The sequence below is a fragment of the Apodemus sylvaticus genome, chromosome 9 (genome assembly GCF_947179515.1).
Source record: "Apodemus sylvaticus chromosome 9, mApoSyl1.1, whole genome shotgun sequence".
Taxonomy (NCBI): domain Eukaryota; kingdom Metazoa; phylum Chordata; class Mammalia; order Rodentia; family Muridae; genus Apodemus; species Apodemus sylvaticus.
In genome coordinates, this window is record NC_067480.1 from 16,950,016 (window position 1) to 16,968,629 (window position 18,614).

At 35.6% G+C, this 18,614-nt stretch overlaps 1 protein-coding gene across 1 annotated transcript in view; it reads right to left on the reverse strand.

Annotated features, from left to right (window-relative positions):
• Nucleotides 1-18,614, reverse strand: part of LOC127692779 (solute carrier organic anion transporter family member 6C1-like) — a 104,746-nt gene that overhangs the window by 41,061 nt on the left and 45,071 nt on the right. Inside the window, exons 6-7 of the mRNA XM_052193376.1 lie at nt 17,660-17,769; nt 8,472-8,616 (exon numbers count right to left, since the gene is read on the reverse strand). Of these exons, the coding sequence (XP_052049336.1) occupies nt 8,472-8,616; nt 17,660-17,769 (255 nt within the window). The remainder of the gene's footprint in view (nt 1-8,471; nt 8,617-17,659; nt 17,770-18,614) is intronic.

Here is an 18,614-nt window from a genome sequence, read left to right on the forward strand (position 1 = left end):
ATTAGCACTTCCTAAGTGAAGATAAACCTCAAGTATTCCTCCTATGCCCATGTTGCTAGAAAGGCCCACTGCTCTACCATCAATATCCACAGGCAGTACATTGCATACTTAACAATCTGGAGAGTACAGTCTGAGTGTTTGTCAGGTATTAAGCATAGCCTGGTTTTGATTCCATTAGTTTGCTGACAACTGAGAAGAATTAGAATAATCAGAAAATATCTGCTACAATTCTCATCTTATTCATTGAACATTTTAACTCTAGAAGATCCAGAGAGATCTTAGCAAGGAAAATGATTTCGCTTACTTTTCACTCCATCTATTTATATTTTAATATTGCAATTTCATTTCTTCATATTTTTCATAATTTTTTTCATTTTAATTGAGTTTTCTCTCTTCTCCATTTTCTTTTCATATTCCCCTCTTTATTCTTTTTATTTTTATTTTAATGTTTCTATTGTTCTTTATTTTCTGGTTTTCTTGGATAATTTATTTACATTTCTAATTTTTATCCTCTTTTCTGGTTTCCCCTCAAGAAACCCCCTATCCCATCCTTCCTCCACCTGCTTCTATGAGGGTGATCTCCCAATCACCTACCCATGCCTGCTTCCCTGCTCTGGCATTCCCTTACACTGGGGCATCTAGCCTTCACAGGACTAAGGGCCTCTTCTCCTACTGATGTCCAAGAAGGACATCCTCTGCTTTGGATGTGGCTGGAGCCATGGGTGCATCCATGTGTAGTCTTTCCTTGGTGCATTAGTTCCTGGGAGCTCTGGGGGCGGGGGGCTGGTTATTTGCCGTTGTCACTCTTCCTATGGGTTTTCTCCTTCAGTTCTTTCTTTAACTCCTCCACTAGGGACCCTGTGCTCAGCCCAATGGTTGACTGCAAGCATTGACCTCTGTATTTGCCAGGCTATAGCACAGGCTCTCAGGAGACAGGTATATTAGGCTCCTGTCAGCATGCACTTCTTGGCGTCTGCAATAGTATTCTGGTTTAGTGTCTTTATATGGGATGGATCCCCAGATGGGGCAGTCTCTTGATGTCCTTTCCTCCAGTCTCTGCTTCATTCTTTATTTCCATATCTCCTCCAGTGAGTATTTTGTTCCCCTTCTAAGAAGGACTGAAGCATCCACACTTTCGTCTTCCTTCTTCATGAGCTTGACATGGTCTGTGAATTGTATCTTGGTCATTCTGACCTTTTAGACTAATATCCACTTATCAATGTGTGCATAACATGCGTTTTCTTTTGTGACTGGGTTACCTCACTCAGGATGATATTTTCTAATTCCATTCATTGGCCTAAGAATTTCATGAATTCATTGTGTTTAATTGCTGAATAGTATTCCACTATGTAAATGTGCCACATTTTCTGTATCCATTCCTCTATTGAAGTAATCTGGGTTCTTTCCAGTTTCTGGCTTATAAATATGGCTACTGTGAATATAGTATAGCATGTGTCCTTGTTATGTGTTAGAAGATCTTTTGAGTATATGTCCAGAGGTGGTATAGATGAGACTTCAAGCAGTACTATGTCCAATTTTCTGAGGAACTGCCAGACTTATTTCTGCAGAGGTTGTACAATCTTGCAATTCCACCAATAATGAAAGAGTGTTCCTGTTTCTCCATATCCTCATTAGAATCTGCTGTCACCTGAGGTTTTGATTGTTGTCATTCTGACTGGTGTGATGTGGAATCTCAGTGTCATTTTGATTTGCATTTCCCTGCTGACTAAGGATGTTGAACATTCCTTTGGGTGCCTCTGAGACATTTGATATTCCTCAGTTGAGATCGAAGACCCAGAAATAAACCCACATACATATATTCACTTGATATTTGACGAAGGAGCTAAAACCATCCAGTGGATAAAAGCATTTTCAACAAATGGTGCTGAATGGTTCATCTGGAGGTCACTGTTCAGAAGAATGCATGATCCAATCTTATCTCCTTGTACAAAGCTCAAGTTGAAGTGGATCAAAGACCTCCACATAAAACTAGACGCACTGAACCTATAGAAGAGCAAGTGGGGAAGAGCCTCGAACACATGGGTACAGGGGAAAACTTCCTGAACAGAACAACAATGGTTTACGCTCTAAGATCAAGAATTGAGAAATGGGACCTCATAAAACTGCAAAGCTTCTATAAGACAAAGGGGTTGTCAATAGGACAAAATGTAAACCAGGAGATTGGGAAAAGACCATTACCAACCCTACATCAGATAGAGAGATAATATCCAATATATAAAAAAGAACTCAAGATGTTAGATTCCAGAGAACCAAATAAGCTTATAAAAATTGGGTACAGAGCTAAACAAAGAATTCTTTTTGTTTTTGTTTTGTTTTGTTTTGTTTTTTGGATTGGTGGGAAATTTTATGTATCCTAATCAGGTAGTTTCTTCATTGACTGACATCCAGCCTTTCAATTACCTTTTCTATTTCTCTATATTATTTAAAAATCACATATTTCTTTTTCCTCTGTCCCACATGAACTGGGTATCAACCCCAGGGCCCAGGGTATAAAGAACAGTTGTGTCCCTGAGCTACATTTACTGAAGAATTAATTTAGTGTCAGTCACAATACAGTGTTTCTTGTACCTACTAGGAACTGTTACTTAGTGAAAAGAGGAAGGTATATAATCCCACCTATTCACTAGTAAGGAAAGGGAGGTGTGACTGAGGTTAGTTCCAAGGGTAAATATTCACAAAGTAGCAATAGAGAGGAAAATATGAGATCATATTTGCATCTACATTCTACTATATTCAAAACTACAACAGGACAGAGTACATGAGAAGGGTAAATCTGGTGATGACATGTCAGTGCCAGATAGTACAAGCTGTGATTTTAGACGTTAATACTCATAATAATATATGTTCAGTCATTCCATAAACCTATCAGTACAAATGCAGCAAAAAAACAGGATATCTTTAGAGGGCTGTGATTCTTAATAGTGCTATCATTTCAGTAGGAGCTACCATTGAGCATGAATACTACAACTTAGGTTGCCCACCCAATCTGTTTGAAATACCAGTTTGTCCCTTATTTTAAGATTTGCAAAAATGCTGATATACTCTGTTCTTGATGTGGTAATCTCTGTTGAAAAACTATGGTCATAACCAATAGCCATATAAAGATATTGTATTAGAGAGTATTTTTGACAATAAATACAACCTTGTGCAAGATGCTCATTGTTCCAAGTTACACTAGCAGAAGAACTCAACATGTCATGAAGACTGCCATATAAAAATAAAGCGTTATCCATGGGAACTCATGTGGAAACCTCAATATGAAAAAAAAAGTTCCTTATGAAAAGGAACAACATAGAACATGTGAACAGTGTGAGTGTGTCTCAGTTAGGGTTTCTAGTGCTGTGCAGAAACTCCATGACCATGGTAACCTCTTTTAAAAGAAAATATTTAACTGGAGCTAACTTATAGTTTCAGAGTCCATTATCATTAAAGAAGGAACCATGACAGCACACAGGCAGACAAGGTGCTGGAAAAGGAGTTGAGAGTTGTATATCTGAATCAGCAGGCAGCACAATTGAAAGTGACTATAGGTCTAGCTAGTGTTTCTAAAAACTCAAATCCTGCTAATTAGTGAAGCATTTCCTCCAGCAAGGCCATTCCTACCAAACAATATCATAACTCCTAAAAGTGCCACTTCTAAGTGCCACACTTCCTAAAAGTGGCTTCTACCCTTGTTAATACTTGGCTTTAGTTTTTGTTCTGTTTTGTATTGCTTGTTTTCCTCACATATTTTATATCCACTCTTTCTTATTTTCCTGGCCTTGTGTTTATTTAAAGATTAGTGTAAATATTCTTTTATTCTTTCTGTCTTTACACTATGCTCTAACATGTTTGCTTGACTAATCAACTACCTTAGTCAAGTTTTGATTGACTCTAGAACCTTTAAGTACTCCATTTACAATGACTTTCAGAGAGTCAAATTCTCAATACACTTTGAAGATTGATAATGTATGCAACAGCAATTGATGGTTAGTGTCAAATCATACAACACCTTTTAAAAATATGCCTGGAACATCTTCACTGGGAGTTGATCCTCTGCCATAGCGCTCCATAACCAAATACCTCCTGGAGAGAGCTGGTTTCCCAGGAGTGCTGACAGCCCTGTGAGCACAGATAAGATCACCAATTCTGCACTAAGGGACCCTCCCAGAACCATCTGGACACAGGAATTGAGGAACAGACTGGGACAGGATCCTTCTAGGATCACCAGGAGCTGATCCTGTACTACAGAGCCCATGAAACACAGGAAAGACAAAAATCCCTTAAAAATTACATAAAAACACAGCCAAAGAAGTCAAGGAATTGAACAAAACCATCCAGGATCTAAAAATGAAAATAGAAACAATAAATGAATCAAAAAGGGAGACAACCCTGAAGTTAGAAAACCTCGGAAAGAAATCTAGAGTCATAGATGCCAGCACCACCAACAGAATACAAGAGATAGAAAAGAGACTCTCAGGTGCAGAAGATACCATAGGAAACATTGACACAACAGTCAAAGAAAATGCAAAATGCAAAAAGCTCCTAACCCCAAACATCTAGGAAACCCAGGACTCAATTAGAAGACCAAACCTAAGGATAATAGGTATAGAAGAGACTGAAGATCCCCAACTTATAGGACCAGTAAATATCTTCAACAAAATTATAGAAAAAAAACCCTTCCTAACCTAAAGAAAGAGATGGCCATGGACATTCAAGAAGCCTACAGAAGTCCAAATAGACTGGACCACAAAAAAATTACTGCTGTCACACAATAATAAAAACACTAAATGCACAAAACAAGAATGAAGAGCAGTAAGGGAAACAGGTCAATTACCTTATAAAGACAGTCCTATCAGAATTACACCAGGCTTCTCTCTAGAGACTATGAAAGCTAGAAGATCCTGAGCAGTTGTCACACAGACCCTAAGAAAACACAAATAGCAGCCTAGGTTCCTATACCCAGCAAAACTCTGAATTAACATAGATGTAGAAATCAAAATTTTCCATGAAAAAACCCAAATTTACATAATTATCTCTCCACAATTCCAGCCATATAAAGGATAATAGATGGAAAATACCAACACAAAGAGAGAAACTGTATCCTAGAAAAACCAAGAAAAAAATCTTCTTTCAACAAACCCAAAAGAAGATAGCAACACAAACATAATTCCACCTCTAACAACAAAATAATAGGAAGCAACAATCAATTTTTCTTAATATCTCTTAACATAGTGGACTCAATTCCCTAATCAAAAGACATAGACTAACAGACTGGATACAGAAACAGGACAAAGCACTTTGCTGCATACTGGACACACAAAAACACAGTAAAAAAACAGACACTACCTCAGAGAAAATGGCTGGAAAACAAATTTCCATGCAAATGTCCACAAAGATAAAAGCTGGAGTAGCCACTCTAATGTTTAATAAAATAGACTTCCAACAAATTTATCAAAAACAATAGTGAAGGACACTTCATACTCATCAAAGTAAAAAAAATTACCAAGAAGAACTCTCAATTCTGAACACATATGTTCCAAATAAAAGAGCACCCGCATTCATAAAAGAAACTTTACTAAAAGCTCAAAGCACATATTGTACCTCACACAATAATAGTGGAAGGCTTCAACACCCCACTCTCATCAATGGACAGATCATGGTAACACAATCTAAACAAAGACACATTGAAACCAACAGAAGTTGTAGACCAAATGGATTTAACAAATATCTATAAAACATTTCATCCTAAAACAAAAGAATATACCTTCTTCTCTGCATCTCATGATACCTAATACAATTTTGACAATAAAATTAGTCACAAAACAGGTCTCAACAGATACAAGAAGATGACAATAATACCATGCATCCTATTAGATCACCATGGTTTGATCTAAGGCTGGTCTTAAATTCCAAGAAAAACCACAGAAACCCCACACATACACATGGAATCTGTATAACGCTCTACTTAGTGATAACTTGTAAAAGAAAGAAATAAAGAAAGAAATTAAAGACATTTTAGAATTTAATTAAAATGAAGGCACCTCATACCAAAACTTACAGGAGACAATGAAAAAGTGCTAAGAGGAAAACTCAAAGCTCTTAGTGCCTCAAAAATGAAACTGGAGAGAGCAGACACTAGCAGCTTAATAATACACCAGAAAGCTCTAAAGCAAAAAGAAGCAAATAGACCCAAGAGGAGTAGACAACAAGAAATAATCAAACTCAGGACTGAAATCAACCAAGGCGAAACAAAAAAAAAACTATACAAAGAATCAACAATACCAGGAGTTGGTTCTTTGAGAAAATCAACAACATAGATAAACCAATATCCAGACTAACCAGGTGGCACAGAGTCAGTGTCCAAATTAACAAAATCAATAATGAAAAGGGAGACATAACAACAGATCCTTCTACATCCTAAAAATCATCAGATCCTACCACAAAAGCAAATACTCAACAAAATTGGAAAATCTGGATGAAGTGGACAATTTGGACAGATACTAGATACCAAAGTTAAATCAGGATCAGATAAACCATATAAACAGTTCCATAACCCCTAAAGAAATAGCAGCACTCATTAAAAGTCTCCCAACAAAATGAATCCCAAGACCAGATTGTTTTAGTGCAGAATTCTACCAGACCTTCAAAGAAGACCAAATATTTACATTCTCCAAACCATTCACAAATAGAAACAGAAGGAACACTACCCAATTTGCTCTATGAAGCCACAATTAACACTTATACCTAAACCACACAAAGACCCAACAAATTAAGAGAACTTCAGACCAATTTCCTTTATGAATATTGTAGCAAAAATACTCAATAAAATTTTTACAATCTGAATCCAAGGACATATTAAAACAACAATTCATCACTATCAAGTAGGCTTCATCACAGGGATGCAGGGTGATTCAATATATAAAAATCCATCAAAGTAATCTACTTTAAAAACAAACTCAAAGAAAAAGCCCATATGATCATTTCATTAGATGCTGAATACCACTTGACAAAATCCAGCATCCCTTCAAGTTAAAAGTCTTGGAGAAATCAGGAATTCAAAGTCCATACATAAACATAGTAAAAGCAATATACAGCAAACCAGTAGTCAACAGCAAACTAAATGGAGAGAAACTTGAAGCAATCCCACTAAAATTGGGAACTAGACACGGCTGCCCACTCTCTCCCTTTTAATTCAATATAGTACTTGAAGTTCTAGATAGAGCCTTCAGACAACAAGAGGAGGTCAAAGGGATAGAAATTAGAGAGGAAGAAGTCAAAATACTACAACTTGCAGATAATATAAAGTATACTTAAGTGACACCCAAAATACCACCAGAGATCTCATACAGCTAATAAACAACTTCAGCCAAGTGTCTAAATACAAAATTTACTCGAATAAATCAGAAGCCTTCTGTTATACAAATGATAAATAGGCTGAGAAAAAATTAGGGAAACAACACCCTTCACAATAGTCAGAAACAATATAAAATATCTTGGTGTGACTCTAATAAAACAAGTAAAAGATCTGTATGACAAAAAGTTCAAGTCTCTGAAGAAAGAAATCTAAGAAGAAATCAGAAGATGGAAAGATGTCCCATACTCATTGAATGGCAGGATTAATATAGTAAAAATTGCCATCTTGCCAAAAGCAATCTATAGATTCAATTAAATCCACATTAAAATTCAAACTCAATTCTTCACAGAGTTAGAAATAGCAATTCTCAAATTCATCTGGAATAACAAAGCACTTCTGGGGGGAATTACCATCCCTGACCTCAAGCTTTACTACAGAGCAATAGTGACAAAAATGGCATGGTATTGGTACAGTAATAGGCAGGTAGATCAATGGAATAGAGTTGAAGATCCAGAAATGACTCCACACACTTATGGTCACTTGACACTTGACAAAGGAGCTATTCATCCAGGGGGAAAAGACAGCATTTTCAACAAACGGTACTGGTTCAACTGGCAGGCAACATGGAGAAGAATGCAAATTGATCCATTCTTATCTCCTTAAACAAAGCTCAAGCCCAAGTGGATTAAGAATTTCCACATAAAACCAGATACACTGTATCTAATAGAAGAGAAAGTGGAGAACAACCTTGAACACATGGGCACAGGGGAAAAGTTTCTGAACAGAGCATCAGTGGTTTAGGCTTGAATATTAAGAATTAACAAATGGAACCCCATAAAATTTCAAAGCTTCTTAAAGGCAAAGGACACTGTCAATAGAAAAAAGTGGCAACTCTCAGATTGGGAAACGATCTTTACCAATCCCACATCTAGCAGAGGGCTAAAATATTTATGTGGTATTTGGAGTGTTCCTCTTTTGATAGTTTTAGCAATGGCACTCAAGTACACTACACTTTCTGTCTTCTACTTGCATGACATATTTCTTAAATATATATGACACTAAATATGAACATTGTGAAAATTTTGAAATAAACCAAGTAAGAATAAATATCTACCTGCAAGCAAAGTGGAGAGCATGGGCGTTATTAAAAATTGAGTTTGTAAATAATGGGGCACAAATTCTAAATATGCCTTCACAGTCAAAGACTCTATGACTTTGCTGAATGTCTGGGTCAGCACCATCGGGTTCCTCAGTAGACACTGAAACAGAGCAGATCATATCACAATGATTTTACCTCATCACTTACAGCACTGTCTTCCTATAGTCTAAATCTAATGACTTAAATTATAAAAACTATATAATTCACTAGTAGACATATTGCAATAAAAACTTGTATTTGTTTTCTCTTTACAGCAAATATAGCTTTTACCTGTACATCAGGTAACTTGTTGAATATATTTCTCAGTGTCTTATTAGATACATTCATAGTTAAGCATTTACCTATGCCAGCTGGTAAGTACTGTATAAATTTGAATCATGTGGTTTCATTTTATTTATTGGTTCCAATAGGATTACATATTTAAATCATTTTAAACTCACAAATGTCACAAACATGTTTACATCAAAAATTTGTATGCATGTAATCTCAATTTCCTGTGGCAAACTAGCTTTAGAATTCTGTATCCTTGGGAGAACTTTAGATATAAGGTTTATGAGGAATTTATTTCTTAATTTGGTCCAGAATTTTCTTCAGTTTGTATCTTTTTATAATAACACCTCAGTATCAGAGAACCCAGTTTCCTAATGAAGAAACATTTACTCTAAGTCTCATCAGAACAATATTTAAAGTTTTCCAGGCTCTTGCATGAGTGTACAATTACATCATTAAGTCACTCAGCATGGGAAGGCGATTCAGTTGCAAGCAGGTTTATCAGAATAAAGAAGCCTCTAGATAACTTGGTCCTTCAGACTGTGAGCACTTTACCCACCCCATGTTAAGCTCTTGAGGATAAGTCTCATCTAAATTTTACACTTATAAATAAGATAGTTTTATGTTTGGCTAGCAAGTTTTGTCACACAGCAACAGCCCAGACCATACATTTAGAAATATTTAATCACATTGCTAACATTTGTAGGCTTCTAAATTTTGTGATACAGACATACAAAGGTAGTATTTGGTTTCTTTTTCTATGGCTTCAAGTAAATCTGCAGTTTGGGGGTTAGAGAGATGCCTCAGTTGGTAAAATGCTTGCTTTACAAGGATCTGAGCTCATTCCCCATAACTCATATTTATAAGATGCCAGGCAAGAGGTACACACTCATAATATCAGTGCTGAGAGATGGGGATGGGAGATGGTCCTGAGGCCTTTTAGCAAGCTATTTTACCTACATATCTAGTTCCAGGCTGGAGTATTTCAAAAAAGAAAATAAAGATAGATAGGTCCTGAGGAAGCACACCTGTAGTCAACAGGATAGCACATGTAGGTGTGTGTATTTCCAGGTGAATCTGAACATACATGAATATCTACATACATGCCACTAAACACAAACCTGTGTATTTCTCCTATCATTTAGGTATTCACTTTGCGTGTTTGTGTGTGCTATACAATTACAGTTACTTATGGTTTGAGTTGATTACTTAAGAATTCCGTATTTATTCTAAGTATTAAGTTCTTGCATTTATGTAACCATTACTAATCTATTCTACTGCCTATAGATTAATTAATAGAACAAACTTTTTTGCCTTTATATTACCTATCCTATACACTTTTATGTTTTACGCTACTTAAAACTTATTTTAAAAAAATTCATTTCCTCTTCTATGTTATATATAGATATAGATATATAGACATAGTCATAGACATAGACATAGACATAGCTATAGACAGACATAGACATAGACATAGACATAGACATAGACATAGACATAGACATAGACATAGACATAGACATAGACATAGATATCCCCTTCCACCAGGTCCTTTCTGCTGGGACAGACTCCTATCTAGTCGGCTTCCTATATATATATATATATATATATATATATATATATATATATATATATATATATGTATACATATATATGTATATATTCAAAGCTTAGCACTATTTTATGTTACCTAAAAAAATTTATAACCTGAAAAAATCTGTGTACATAATGAGACATACAAATTCTGATATTTATTACTACATACACTAAACAATTTTGCTTTTATCAGGTAGAAAATAATTCTTATACTATGCATATATATTCACATAGATGACAAATTTTTAAGTTGTCTATTTCTGTGTTTTATTTGGATTCAAATGGGGATGTTGCCATTCTTTAAACAAAAAATTCCATGTGATTATCATTTCATTGAATTTATAGAGTACTGGGCTAAGTATTTCATGCATGCACATAGCCATTTCACAAATTATCATTGCATATCTGCCAATTTACCCAAGTATTTATTTAGACAAATGGTTTGGATTCTATTTTGTTTGTGAAATTTCTTGGTATTGCTGTTAAATTAGTTTCTGCATTATTTACAATTCCATAATTATATTTTATTCCACAGTGCAAAGTTTGGCTTAGATTAAAGGTATAAAATAACAATGGAGAGGGTCAATTGTCACTGTTAAAAGAGTCTATGCTTTTGTGTATAGATGATCCTAAAATCAATACCAAAACAGTGTTAGAATAGATACTTTAATGCAGAAATTTTGTTATGTATAAAATCAAACTATAAACCATGACAACATTTGCATAGACAAATGAACATACAGAGAAAGAAATGAAAACACTCAGAAACCCATTCCAACAAGTCCTTTCTGCTGGGATAGACAGCTATCCAGTCTGCTTCCCTGAAGACACCATATCCTGAGCCATCCCAGAAGATCTGCTGCACTCACAGCATTTGGTAAAACACAGAGGAAGTCCTACAGCTCAGTAGAATTGATGCACTTCAACCTCTAGTCCCCCTCTCTCCTGCTGAATATAACTCCCCTTCCACCTGATCCTTTCTGCTGTGGCACAAAGCTAAATACTCTGCTGCCCTGAAGATACCATATCCTGAGCCATCCCAGGAGATCCTTTACACTCAGGGCATCTGACACTGCAGCCTGAGGCATCCCAGGAGATCTGTTGCACAAAGAGCAACTGGGCAACAGACACCACAGCCTGAAGACATCCTGGCAGCTCTGTGGCATGCAGGGCAATTGACCCAACAGACTGAATGACTCCCTGGAGTTCTGCTGCACTGCACACAGGGAAACAGAAACCACAGTCTGTAGGCACCTGTGGAGAACATCTTCACACAGGGCAACACATTGACTGCTTCTCTGAAGACCAAACGGTGTGAGCACAGGATCTACTGTAGCCAGGGCTACAGGTAAGCAACTTCTCTGCCCTTCTGAAGAGCCCTAAGTTGGAAGGCCCCACAGGAGGTCTGCTACAGCGAGGGCCTCACACCTACCAGAAGACCTGAAGCAACCCAGGGACAAAAGAGGAGGACTCCAGGCAGAGTCACCAGACCAGCAAACACCAGAGGTAACCAGATAGCAAGAGGCAAGAACAAGACCATAAGCCACAGATGCCAATATAAGTGGGCATCATCAAAACCAGTTCTCCCACCACAGGAAGACCAGAATATACCAACACATCTGAAAAACAGGAAGCTGACTTAGAATACTATCTCATGAAGATAATAGAAGCCTTTAAGGAGGGTATAAATAACTCACCGAAAGAAATGCAGGAAAACACAGGTAAACAGGTAGATGCCCTTAAAGAGGAAACAAATACATCCCTTAAAGAAATATAGGAAAACACAAACAGGTTAGAAGAAAGGAATTACATAAAGTGGCCCAAGACCTAAAAGTGCACATAGAAACAGTAAAGACAACACAAATGGAAACAAACTTGGAAAAAGAAAACCTAGAAAAGAGGTCAGGAATTATAGATGTATCACCAACAGAATACAAGGGATTGAAGAATCTCAAGTGTAGAAGATAGCATAGAAGAGACTAACACAACTGTCAAAGAAAATGCTATGAATTAACTATGAGAATTATGGTATGCTGCAAAGGAAAAATGACAAGCCACAGCAACAGAATTTCTAACTATGAGCAATGAGGAAAGCCTAGGTTTCCAGGGTTGTGCAGGTCACGTGACAAGTGTAGCCACTGGCCCAATTATTTTAGGTCCAAGGGAAAAACCAAAGGCAATTTCTTATTGTCAGGAATTGGCTTTGGGTCTAGGCTTAATGGCCCTGCAGCAAAAATTATGAGCTGTTTCACACAAGAGCAGCTGATACTCACAAGATTATAGAAAAGAATATTGGAATTAAATGAGCCAATACTACAGGATGTGTTAACATCAGAATGGAAGTCCATAAACATTGTGTACTGGAATGCATGTATGTTTATATTTTCACAATTTCCCACTATATACAGCACAATTAATGTCTTAAAACAGAAAGGTGGAAATGTAGTAAGATTTTTGTCATTTCTTTAAAAACACAGAAATATACAAAGGTGAATTTTTTAACCCTAGGATTGGGATACAGGTTTGCTTCAGATAGTACAGAGCACCTGTTTATGATTTGGCTCATGCTCTAGCAGGAATAAAATTTTGCTAGTTGTAGATTTTATAATTGTGTGACACTGGGGATTCTGGGGACTCTTCAGATGACCTATAAATGCTAGGGCCTGACAGTTGGGATAATTTTGGTAAATTGTTAGTTTTTGATTGGTTGCTGTTTGAAAATAGTCACATGCAAAGATGGAAATAATAAGAAATTAAAAATCCAGACAGTGAAGATTAAACTTGCCCCAGGCAACACAATATTCCTAACCAGTTACTTGGCTGAGGGAGGACATGCTCATATAATCACTCACTCAGTGACTACGACAGAAAAAGAGAGAAAGTAATGGATCAGACTTGCACAATCCATGCAGATACATGTTTAATCACCCAAGGACTTCTAGTTAGGGTATTCCTCCTAGAATTCTGAAATAATTCTAATATTTTTCATGGAAATAAGCCCTTCTTACCATACTGGAATTTAGAGCACACTAAAGAACTGTTCACATTACGATAATACCAAGCAAAAATGATCAGTATTGCTATAAGTACACATAACCCAAATTATTACTCTACTAATTAAAAATCTCATGATATACAATTAAGCAAAGTACCTATTTATCAATAGATACAAATTAGTTATTATAAGTATACTTACATGTATGTGTATGTGCATATGAACTTATATGCAAGCATTTGTATATATATACATAAAATATACATATATGTTATAGAGTATTATAACCTATGAAGAAGAATAAAATCCCATCATTTGTAAATGATTATATGTACATGATCAGAATGCATTAATTTAGGTAAGTTAAAGAGAAAGACAAATGCAAAATTATCTCTGCATTATAATATATTATTATATTATATAATTAAGTTAAAATTATAATAAAGTTGGAGTAGTAAAATTGGGAAAAGATAAAAGGTGCAGAATATCATGCAAGAAATAAGCTTTTGTGATTGGTATAATGGAATGACCATGGTCCTCAATAATCTTTTGTGTAATTAAAAGGAGTATCTTAAAAACTACCAAAACATGTAAGTTAGAAGAGTAGGATAAGGGACACTGAATAGCATTATACAGTATCTGCTCTCTTCAGTGCGTAATATATCTCAATGAACTATAATAATTTAGATGATTAATTCACTTAATTCAAAGAATTTAAAATAATACAAACTTTAAAAACCCCATTCTTAAACTTTACAAAATATTGGTAACAATTTCAGCTTCATACTTTATAATGTGAACCAGTTATTGTTGCCTAGATTCTTCATTGCTAATTAATAAGTGCACATAAAATTTGTGTGGAATGAATATTAAATAGGCCATCTGTCAAGATGTATACTTGCAACCTTAGAACTCCTAAGGCCGAAGAAGAGTTAAGTGTTCAAGTGTGGCCTGAGCAATTTAATGCAACACTTAAAATGAAATTAAATTCTTTATGAAATATAATCAATTATTACAATGAATTCATGATTTCATTAAAAAACCATATAGAAAATAGGAATAGATAAAAATCTTATGTAGAATATCCACTTAGCTCTAAAAAGATTCAACTGTAAGCAAAAACTGTAAATGATGGCAGTCAATGCTCTGGCCCTAGCTCCTGTTCACATCAACCCTGACAGCAAACTCAGTTCACACAATATGATTATTCAGTTCTTCACAGTAACAAATAAGAATATCTCAAAGTTAACTTGGAAGTACAAAAGACCAAGGGGAGACACAACTGACCTAGACAATAAGAAAAATACTAGAGATATCACTGTAAATGATTTCAAGTTATTCTACAGAACCTTGATATAAAAGAGCATGGTACTGGCACAAAAATAGACCTGCTAATCAATGTAGTAGATGACTAGATATAACTTTAAGCAACTAGAGCTACTGTGGTTTTGACAAATCATTCCCAAAATACAGATTGGAGAAGGTAATATCTTCAGCAAATGTTGATGGAAAAACTGAACATCTGTAGGTGTAAGAATAGAGTTTGTTCCTTGTCTCTCACCCTGCAAAAATAATTAGTTATGAATGGATCAATAACCTATCCAAGTATTATACCTGAATTTCTGAAACTACTAGAGAATAAAATAAGAAGTTCATTTCAAGATATGAAAGATATTTCTAAATATGATTTCAGTGATTTGAGAAATATACAATGGAAATGTGGGATCTTATGAGATCAAAATTCTTCTCTACTGTAAAAGAAACTGTTAATAGAATGAACTGATATCATACTAAGAGGGAGAAAATCTTCTCAAATATATACATGGTAGATGGTGATAATATTACACAGACAACAAAATAAACTTAAAGAAGGCAAACAACTCACTTAACAAATGGTCTAGGGAACTATACTGAAAATGCTCTAAAACAAAAGTAAACCTAATCACCTTCCTAATCTCAAGCACTTTAGCAAAAGGAGGTGTCTTTTTTTGTCACTCTCTCTATGGATTCCCAGATGCCATGTTTTTCAACAGAAGAATGAATAAGAGTTATTTCCACAATGGAGTATTCCTCAGCTCTTAAAAATGATGACATCGTGGAATTTGCAAGCAATTGGATGGAACTAGAAAACCATTATTCTTAGTGAGGTATCCATGACCCAGAAAGGTAAATATGGGATATATTTACTTGCATGCAGAGATTAGGTCTTAAGTAAATGATAAACCAACTATAGACCTTAAATCCTGAGGTTCCATATATCAAGGAAGCAACTAGCAGCAACAGAAATAGCATAATTCATACTTTGAAAGAAATAGGGTCAAAGTTATTTTTATCTCTCTCTCTCAGTGTTCCTATTTGCCTGTGCTTTTTTTTTTCATGATTATTTTTTTATTGATATATTTATTTACATTTCAAATGATTTCCCCTTTACTGGACGCCCACTCCCCGAAAGTCCCATCAGTCTCCTTCCCTCCCCCTGTTTTCCCACTCAACTCTTCCCACTTCTCTGTTCTGATTTTGCTCTATACTGCTTCACTAAGTCTTTTCAGAACAAGGGGCCACTCCTCCATTCTTCCTGTAACTCATTTGATGTGTGGATTATGTTTTGGGTATTCCAGTCTTCTAGGTTAATATCCACTTATTAGTGAGTGCATACCATGATTCATCTTTTGAGTCTGGGTTACCTCACTTAGTATGATATTCTCTAGCTCCATCCATTTGCCTAAGAATTTCATGAATTCATTGTTTCTAATGGCTGAATAGTACCCCACTGTGTATAAATGCCACATTTTTTGCATCCACTCTTCTGTTGAGGGATACCTGGGTTCTTTCCAACTTCTGGCAATTATAAATAGGGCTGCTATGAACATAGTGGAACATGTATCCTTATTACATGCTGGGGAATCTTTTGGGTATATGCCCAGGAGTGGTATAGCAGGATCTTCTGGAAGTGAGGTGCCCAGTTTTCGGAGGAACCGCCAGTCTGATTTCCAGAGTGGTTGTACCAATTTGCAACCCCACCAGCAGTGGAGAAGTGTTCCTCTTTCTCCACATCCTGCTGTCTCCTGAATTTTGAATCTTAGTCATTCTGACTGGTGTAAGGTGAAATCTCAGGGTTGTTTTGATTTGCATTTCCCTAATGACTAATGAAGTTGAGCATTTTTTAAGGTGTTTCTCTGCCATCCGAAGTTCTTCAGGTGAGAATTCTTTGTTTAACTCTGTACCCCATTTTTTAATAGGGTTGTTTGGTTTTCTGGAGTCTAACTTCTTGAGTTCTTTATATATATTGGATATTAGCCCTCTATCTGATGTAGGATTGGTGAAGATCTTTTCCCAATCGGTACAGGGAGAAAGTTTCTGAACAGAACACCAATAGCATATGCTCTAAGATCAAGAATTGTCTGTGCTTCTTTCTCTATCATAAGAGAAAGGAATTTGGCATACATGGAAATGGAAAGAGGGGAAACAAGGAAAGAGATTAGGGCCATAGTATATTTTAACTATAAAATAAAACATTTTCTAAAAAGACATGGGATGGTTTGAGTAGAAAGAAATGCATAATGAAAGAATGAGTATCTCTATAAAAAAAAAGAAATGACTAATAATCAGGGATATAGGCAATGTAAGAATGCAAATTCTAATGCGAGTTAGGAAAATTCAATTGATGTTATTTTCAAGTCTCTTGGAAGTGTTATTCATAGTGTAATATTCATTAAGTGTGAATGAAAATGCATGTAAAGTTTACAACCATGATATATATATATATATTCCAGAAAGAATGTTGTAAATGGAAGAAAAGTATTCAGAATAGGACTAGAGAATTGGAAGGGATTCCAAATGCATCCCCATGTCTTTTATTCCTATAACAGGCCTGTTTATCATGAATAAAAACAAAGGATTTTGATTTAAATATTGTAATATTATTTGTGTTTGTTGGAGACTATGTATTGACAAACAATACTTGTAATTCATGAAATTTTGTGAAATATCACCTTTATTTCTTCAGAGAGCACAAACACAAAATTGTGTCAAACTAATTGAAAATAAATCAAAATTATTAGTCAAGCATTGTCATCCTCTAGCACTCCACCTTTCTTTAGTAATATCAAATAAGGGAGCAATTTCTTTCTATTATAAGGAAGATGTATAATTTAGTAATTATCTAAGGAAACCCAAACTTTTCATGAAAATTTAAATTAAACACCTTGTCATATTCTTAACTCTATACGAAAATTGCACAGGTCAATTTAACTGGTTTGTTAACAGAAACATTTTACTTTACCCAAATAGCATGAAGAACACTTTTCAAATTATTCTTAATTTCCTTATTAATAAGTCTCCTGTCAACTGTGGAAGGTTCCTGACTTTTTTGAAGTCTTATCTTGTGTGCACCTGTAGGTCACAAGGAAAATATTTTCTTATATCAAAGTCAGTATGAAAATATAAATCATGCATTATACACATTAAAATAATCACATTTGCCATGGAATTTCAAATGAATTATGTTAAACTCTGTAAAACTAATGTGTGTTTTAGAATGCAAATTCTTCAACAACAGGAGTGCTTTGCAAAACACAATTCTTTTATAATGAAAAATTTTCACATTTACAGGTATCCATTATGTGTGTCTTTTAATGGTTGAAAGTGTGGTATCTATGGCTGAATAAATTCATAATTTAATGGAGAATTAAATAGCCATACTCAATAAATAGCTTATGATGAAACAGCTCAAAAATGACCCCTCTAAAAATGACTTTTATGTATCACAAAGTATCTTTTTCCATTTTTATTGGATTTTTTCTTGATTTACATTTTAAATGTTATTCCCTTTCCCCATTTCCCTTCCAGAAAATCCCAATTCCATCCCCCCCACACCCTGCTTCTATCAGGGTGCTCACCCACCCACCCACTTCCATCTTCCTACCCTCTCATTACCCTACATTGGGGATCCAAGCCTTCACAGCTCCAAGGGCCTCTCCTCCCTTTGCTGCCTGATAAGGCCATCCTATATTACATATGCAGATGGAGCCATGGGTCCCTCCATGTCTACTCTTTGATTGGTGGCTTAGTCGGAGCTCTGGGGGATCTGTTTGGTTGATATTATTGTTCTTCCTATGGGATTGCAAATCCCTTCAGCTCCTTCAGTCCTTTCTTTAACTCCTCCATTCAGGACCCCGCACTAGGTCCAGTGGTTGAATCTGAGCATCCAACTCTGTATTTGTCAGGCTCTGATGGGA